Raw genomic sequence first — 7,871 nt, forward strand, 5'->3', positions numbered from 1 at the left:
CTCAATATTCTATAGAACATAGAATATTCTATATCAGAGAATATTCAATATTCTATTTCCCTGTTTTCTATAGGGAAAAACAAAACAAAACAGAAAACAACTAGAAACTTGCTTTTCGTTTTATATTCCTTCCTCCCTTTCCCCCCCCCCCCTTCCCCCGCCACCCGCTTTTTCCTCCTCCCTTCCCTGCCTGCCCCGGTCCTGTTGTCGCTCCCTCTCTCGTGCCCCCGGATGCCTGATGCCCTCAACCCCGCATCCCGCTCTCCCGCGGCTGTTGCCGGACTCCCCAAACGAGCCACCGACCCCCTTTCCCTCCCAGGCTGCAGCGGGGCCTCCGAACGCCCTCGGCGGGGCCGGTGCGGGCGGGGCCGGGGCCGCCCCCGAGAGGCGGTTCCCCGCCGCGGCTATAAGCGGCGGCGGGCGGCGGCAGTCGCTGCGGCAGCGGTGGCGCCGGGGCTGTGCTAGGTAAGAGCGGGGCGGTGCGTACCCATGTGTCCCCATCCCCGTGTGTCCCCATCCCCGCGCCGCGCAGGGGGCGGGATCCGAAGCTTCGCTCCCTCGGCCCCGGCTCTCGGCGGCGCCGCGGAGCCCCCTCGGCTCAGCCCGCCCGCTCTCGGGACCGCGGTGGGGGGAGCGTCCTGTTCTCGCACGCAGTCGGTGTCCCCGGGGCCGCGTTAGCGGGTGCCGCACCTCGCCAGCGGTGTGCGGGAGGGACGGAGACCGCGGAGGCGCTGCCGCGGGACGCTGCAGCGCACCGGCACCCGGTGCTGCTGGCTTTGTGCTCCTTTCCTGGTGCGATCCGGAGCTGTACGAGACACTTGTTTTCCTCGGTTTGGGTTTCTTTTCTTCAACTCAGAACTGCAGAAGAGAGTGTAAATGTGCCGGGTTCAGTCTTCAAAGCCACTTGAAGGCATGAGTGCTCTGCAGTGGCTAAATGTCCTGGAAGGACGCGCTGCCCGCCTTCCCATGTTGGAGAACCAGGCTGATCCTTTGGCGTGGGAAGGGTGAAGGTGACAACCTGACCAGCTATCCTGGCTTTTCCTGGTATAGCTCAATTTGCTTCTCCTCTCCCGAAGGGTAAAGCCCCGTTTGCCTGGAGGCAGGTCTGAGTGCAGACAGGACTGGGCTGCAAGATGCTCTTGGGGTGCTGAGAAGTTCCCAAAAGCGTCAAGGGCTTGAACGCTGCCACGCGGTGTCAGGCTGCCCTCCCAGGCAGGGATGCTTGTGCCGGTTTACTACTTCACAGCCCAGGGATGGGGAGGGTGCAGTCCTGCAGGCTGCATCGGCTCCAGGGACATCTCTGGGTGTCTGGAGCAGGAGTTCGGGTACATTGCCTACCCTTCATGCTGTAACTCCTGTGAACTAAGGGTCTGGCCACAGCACATGTGCCTGCCAGGTGAAGGGGTGATGGCCTGACAGGCGCTTTGCAGTGCAGTGGCCACAGAACGCAGCTCCAGCTGCCTTCCCAAGTGTTTAGGATGCTGTTGCTGTCTGCAGAGTGCGCTGAAGGTATTCTTTTAGGAGCACAGGACGGCTGTATGGAGTTGTTCTGGTGGGTTCTCCCCTCGCTCCCAGCTAATCTGGGTGGGAATCGGAGCTCGTGTTACAGCAGCTAATCCCAGACTATGGAGAGCCTGGCCTCTGAAGGCTGTAATCTGGGAATAGCGCCGTCCTGGCCAGCAGGGCTTTGAACCTGGGAGGCCATATCGAGTTCAGGGTTTTATTGCCGCTCTGGGGATGCGGAAGCGCTCAGGCATGCGGGCGGCCCATGCAGATGGATGCACGTGCGTGCAGCAGACCTGCGCTTGGAGTAGAGGCAGGCGGAGATTTGGGCTGAGCATCATGTTGTGCTCCGTAAAATCCCCAGAGTGAGCACCGGGGACGGTGATGCCCTCTCCTAGCTGCTGCTCTAGGCTGATGGTTGTGGTGTTACCAGTGTTGGTGTGAGCCTCAGCTTCAGGGGCTTGTTGCTGCCTCTTTGTTAGCACCGGTGATCTGACACCCTGCAGCCAGGTCTGAGTTTCTTCTCCATTAGGGGATGTGCTGGCAGCTTTATGGTGGGTGGTCACAGCTGTCCTTGAGGGTGGCTTAAGCTGAGGTGTTGAGATATGGAATGAGCTTACTCCCCTTGTTGGACCACGTGCCTTCCTAGAAGATGCCCAGCCCCACCTGTGCTGCTTCGGTGGGGTTTTATGGGGGTATCCTGGGGTTCCTGCTGCTCTGTTCACCTCACTGTCCATAGAGACCAGCAGGAGATGGTGGCCCATGCCACAGGGCTGGGATTTTTGTGGCTTTTGGGGAGTTTTCTCTAGTCGCTGTGTGGTTTTGAGATACAGGGACTTTGGGATCACACTGATTCTCCCCACACTTGAGAGGCCTTCGGAAGTGTTTGCACTGGGGACACAGCGGTAGTAGTGAGACCCCAGATGAGGTCTAGCAGGAGACCCATCTCTCTCTCCCCCCTGCAGCCCTGGGCTGAAGCAAACATCCTGGGGAGCTGTGCCTGGGCAGTACAGTCCCCGTGCCTGCACCAACTGGGTGCAGCTTGGGGGTGGCCTGTGTCTCTGCAGGGGGGGCAGCCCTTCCGCCCTGCATAGACATGGCTTAAATCACTCTCTGCTTTCCTGAAGGCAGGGGATCGTCTATCCCAGGACAGAAAGCTGCCACTGTCTGAGCTCCCTCTTCAGCCAGCGTTTCAGCAAAACCCATGCTTAATTGGGTTTGAATCTCAACTCCATCTTTCAGCAGGCCAGCTGGATGAAAGCCTGGAAGGCTGTATAGGTTTGAAGTGATAGGCTAGATCTCCTCACAGGGCTAATTTGGGCCCTGTTTGTGGAGAGATTTGATCTCTCCTAGATGCATGCAGAGCTCCCCTCATTGTTAGTGCCACCAGCTTCCTCTCTACTGGAACAATAGTGCTCTGAGTCCTTCCTAGTAATCTCCCCCCTTATCTCCCTTCTCTTCCATAGTCTGTATCTCTGGCAGGTGGGGAGGGTGGGAGGTTTGGGAAGAGACAATTATGCAGGTGGAGGAGTGAGAGGTGCTGTGTCAACCAGTGTCCCTTTTCTGGGGAGCAGGGACTAAAAGAGGATGCTCAGAGCTCTTCTCTCTGCGCTCCTGTAAGCCCTGCCAAGATGTCCTATGGTAGGGTCGAGGATGTTCAGAGATGTAGGTGGCTGTTATATGGCATGAGCCATGAGCTCATGCTGGCCTTGCCCCTAGGGCTGGGCCAGCATCAGGAGGTACCTGTCCCTGTTGGGGCTGCAGGCATGGAAGGACAAGGCAGCCACTGCTGAGGGTGCTAGAAGTGTCCACGGTGGGGACTCTGGGTGGGCTGGCTGACATACTGCTCTGGCTCAACTGAAGCCATGGGGAACGAGATAGGATCCATCCCTTGGAAACACACCTCTCCATCTTCATTTTGGCATGCTGGAGCCTATGAGTGTGGGGCTGAAGCATGGGGGTCGCAGGCCAAGGCAGCTGGCTGCTGCTGTGGGTGGTACTGTTGGTCCTGTGGGGTGGGAGGGTCCCAATGGGGAGCAGCATTTTTCCTCAGCCCCAAAAGCACAAGGGTTATTAGCAGCTTGGCTTTGGGTTTTACATAAGCCACGTGGGTCTGCTGGGGCCCTTCTTCTGCTGGTGGGGAAAGTGCTGAGGAGCACCTCACTGTGTCCGCTGCCTGCCGATAGAAGAAGGCGCTCCAGAGGCAGGAAAAGTAGATGTAGAAAAGCAGAAGGGTGGGGAGGAAGCAGTTGTTGTGGAGCCAGCTGTGATGGGGGAGTGCTCTGTAAATCAAAGCACTCTTCTAAAGAGAAAACTTAAGGCTGGTGGTCAAGTTCTGACTTCTTTCTTTCTTTTCTTCAAGCTACGTGATATCATTAGCGGCAGGGAATGCTGTGTAACAGAGAATCCAAGGGAAGGGGGAAGGATGGAGCAGGGTTTAAATTTAAAACTGGGCGAGGGTACAAAGCCCCTCAGTTCCCTATTTCTGCTTAATGCAGCTGGAGCTGGGCTTGACAAGATGCTGACCAGAGCTTGTGGTAAATGTTTTACGGTACCATGTATCAGCCAGATCAATTCTACTACGCTTGAGGGAGTGCAGATAAAATGGCTTAAAGATTCCCCTGCTGAAAGCGATAGTATCATCATTTATGCTAGAGAAGACAGATTTAGTTGCCTGACATTTATTTGGCCACGGTGTACTTTGCAGATTTCCCACCCGGGGATGATAGCCAACCTGATGATGTCAGATGTGAGCTGCAAGCAGAAAAAAACCACACAAAAAGCTAGTGCTATTCCTCTTGTCGGCCAGAGGAGTTTTGCTGTGTCTGCTTTGGGTGTTTTATTCCATAGATCCCTTTAACGGAAAGGGCTTTAGAAGCGTAAGACTAAAATGCTGTGTCCTGCAGGTGCTGTGTGTTATGAAGATGGCAGCAGAAATACCTTTGTTAATTCAGGTGGTTTCACAGAATCCCAGGATGGTTTGTGTTGGAAGGGACCTCAAAGCTCATCCAGTTCCAACCCCTGCCATGGGCAGGGACACCTTCCACTAGAGCAGGTTGCTCCAAGCCCCTGCGTCCAACCTGGCCTTGAACACTGCCAGGGATGGGGCAGCCACAGCTTCTCTGGGAAAAGTCTGTGCCAGCGCCTCAGCACCCTCACAGGGAAGAGCTTCTGCCTAAGAGCTCATCTCAATCTCCCCTCTTTATCCTGTTTTACCTGTAGGTCGCTTGAACTCCGAACTGAGCAAACATGAGTGCACTTGATTTGACTTCCATCCTTGATTTTCTGGAAACAGCCAACTTGACGGAGATCAACTGGACGTGCAACAACGGCGACTGCATCACGGTCGATGCGACAACATGCCCTGGCACCCTCAACAAAAGTGCCCTGCTGTACACCCTGTCCTTCTTCTACATTTTCATCTTTGTCACAGGGCTGGTGGCCAACTCGGTTGTGGTGTGGGTCAACCTCCAAGCCAAAATAACTGGCTATGAAACCCACCTCTACATCTTCAATTTGGCTATCGCTGATCTGTGTGTCGTCATCACCCTTCCAGTGTGGGTTGTCTCCCTCATCCAGCATAACCAGTGGAACATGGGAGAAATCATGTGCAAGATAACTCACCTTATATTTTCCATCAACTTGTATGGCAGCATCTTCTTCCTGGCTTGCATGAGTGTGGACCGCTACCTCTCAGTTGTCTATTTCACCAATTCCAGCAATCGCAAGAAGAAGATAATCCGTCGCTGCATTTGCATCTTAGTGTGGCTTCTTGCCTTCTCCGTGTCTCTGCCAGACACCTATTATCTCAAGACAGTCTCTTCCAACAATGAAACCTATTGTCGTCCCGTCTATCCAGAGGAGAGCTTCAAAGAGTGGTTGATTGGCATGGAGCTCATTTCTGTCGTGCTGGGCTTCCTTATACCTTTTCCCATTATTGCCCTCTTTTATTTCCTCCTTGCGAAGACCATCTCCGCCTCCAGTGACCAAGAGAGGAAGAGCAACGGGAAGATCATTTTCTCTTACGTTGTCGTGTTTCTCGTCTGCTGGCTACCCTACCATGTAGCTGTCCTGCTTGACATCTTCTACAGCCTTCATTTCATACCTTTCAGTTGTCAGATGGAGAACTTCTTATATGCCACTCTTCACATCACTCAGTGTTTCTCTCTAGTTCATTGCTGCATCAACCCCATCCTCTACAGCTTCATTAACCGCAACTACAGATATGAGCTCATGAAAGCCTTTATTTTCAAGTACTCTGCCAAAACTGGTCTCACTAAACTTATCGATGCTTCCAGGGTGTCAGAAGCAGAATACTCTGCTCTTGAGCAAAATGCCAAATGACTGCAACCCCCTAAAGAGACCTCTTTGACTCTCTGACCTTTGTTTTTTGCGTGATGGTTTCTTGGTTTTGTGTGTGGTGTTTGTTTGTGTGGGTTTTTTTACCCAGCTTTCCCTGTACGTGTTATGAACGGGGCATGAATTCCAGCCTACAAAAGAGAAATAGCAAACTGTAATTTAAGAGTAGAATCAAGTGCAAGAATTGAAGTGGTACCAAAATTAAGCTTTTTCTCCTAGCCTGGTCTGGACTTCTCGACAATGCTATGCAAATGGAAGTGACTTTCTAGCAGGCAAAGCCATTGTGTACCATAGATAACATGCATTTTTCAGGATAAGCTTTTCCTTCCACATGTAGATTTCCTCTTGTCTCCTTGTATATGTTATATATATATATATATATATAGTGTGTTGTATTTAAAAGCTCGAGACTTTATTTTCTGGCTCTTGGTGTACCTTATACAATTGTATTTGAAAGTTAAATATATTTTTATCATGTATTTGAGGTGTATTGCTGATGAGTGTATCCAGAGTGCTGTAGTCTGAGTGTTAGATTGCCATTTGGTTTCACCTGTTGTAGGGAAGAGGATGCTGATGAATAGCAGAATGGAAATGATGCTCTTAGGTGCATCCTCCTTGGCTGACACACTTCACTGACCGTAGCTTTGTGGGGTGGTCATACCCACATGTCTGGAGCATGAAATATACATAGTGTAATATAGTTGCCATCATGTTAAAATTAACAATATTGTAAGAGTTGTTAACTCCTACGCCCATCCTTCACAAAGCTGTATCCTTATGCACAGAATGAATGCTCTGACTCCTGAGAGTTGTCTCTATTTGTAAGTTATTTTTGTAAAATAAAGATCTGGAAAAAACATGATCTGTGCCTACAGGTGGTTTGATTTGCTGGTTTTTTTGCCAAAACCCCCAAGCCACCTACTCTCCTTTGTTTGGTGCAGGAGCAAACAGGTCAGTCTGTGTTCTCCTCATGTTTGTTGACAGTGGGCAGAAACCCTTGATGGAGGAATGTGAGGCAGCACTGGTGCGTGCCGACAGGGGAAGGGGTGGGAGGAGCAGCTCTGCCGAATGCTGTGCCATTGGGGATGGTGATGGATTTATAAGGTGAAAGCTGTTGGGAGTGATGAAAGGCTGTGCTTGTAGCTCAGAGATAAACACATGGAAGGAAAATACACAAGTACACATATGGAGTGGGTATTTGGGCTAATCCATGTTCTGTGGTTTTTGCTTGTGATGGAATTTGGGGTTAGCTGTCCTGACAGCATTAAATCCCTTTTTATTTCTTCCTCTCTTCGTTTTAATCTGCATTGAATTTGCAGCACCATACTGTGGAAATGTGGGGCAAGACTCAGCTGCTGCAGAATGTACGAAGTCGATCTTTAAGCCACCAAACACTTGAATCGTGGTCATCCTCATCTCAGGACGAGGTAACTGATGTTAAATCAACGATGTCTGACAGCCATCACTGACTTGCTGATGTGTGTTTTGCAACTCCAATGCAGTGTTAACTGCTTTGCTGTGAAGGCTGTGCTTAAATTCCTGTTAAATCAAAGCATGCCCTTGTCCCTCTGAGATCCCAACAGCCAAACAGTTTTGTAATGACTGTATTTTGTTTCTTTCTCCATGCAGCATTTCTCACCTTGGAGGTGATGCTATAAGAAGAGATGTCTGGCAGCGCTGCAAAGTCTACTATCCTGTCCTTGTACTTGGTGCTTCTAAAAAGTCACTGGTCCATCACCAAATAGAGGAGCCTGTTGCAGAGACGGCTGCCAGCATAACTGTCACCAGGTGGCTGTGCTTATATTCCTGTTAAATCAAAGCATGCCCTTGTCCCTCTGAGATCCCAACAGCCAAACAGTTTTGTAATGACTGTATTTTGTTTCTTTCTCCATGCAGCATTTCTCACCTTGGAGGTGATGCTATAAGAAGAGATGTCTGGCAGCGCTGCAAAGTCTACTATCCTGTCCTTGTACTTGGTGCTTCTAAAAAGTCACTGGTCCATCACCAAA

At 51.2% G+C, this 7,871-nt stretch overlaps 1 protein-coding gene across 3 annotated transcripts; it reads left to right on the forward strand.

Moving 5' to 3' along the window:
- The first annotated feature begins 393 nt into the window (after nt 1-393).
- Nucleotides 394-6,724, forward strand: ACKR3 (atypical chemokine receptor 3). Of its 3 annotated transcripts, XM_030487865.1 has the most exons (3): nt 995-1,010; nt 4,211-4,337; nt 4,726-6,724. In XM_030487865.1, the coding sequence occupies exon 3, from the start codon at nt 4,753-4,755 to the stop codon at nt 5,845-5,847; it is 1,095 nt and encodes a 364-aa protein (XP_030343725.1). In that variant the 5' UTR covers nt 995-1,010; nt 4,211-4,337; nt 4,726-4,752; the 3' UTR covers nt 5,848-6,724. The 3 variants fall into 3 exon arrangements, with proteins under 3 accessions (XP_030343724.1, XP_030343726.1, XP_030343725.1); XM_030487864.1 differs by lacking the exons at nt 995-1,010; nt 4,211-4,337 and adding an exon at nt 394-465; XM_030487866.1 differs by lacking the exon at nt 4,211-4,337 and having other exon boundaries at nt 977-1,010.
- The last annotated feature ends 1,147 nt before the right edge of the window (nt 6,725-7,871 follow it).

Source organism: Strigops habroptila, chromosome 5, assembly GCF_004027225.2.
Source record: "Strigops habroptila isolate Jane chromosome 5, bStrHab1.2.pri, whole genome shotgun sequence".
NCBI lineage: Eukaryota > Metazoa > Chordata > Aves > Psittaciformes > Psittacidae > Strigops > Strigops habroptila.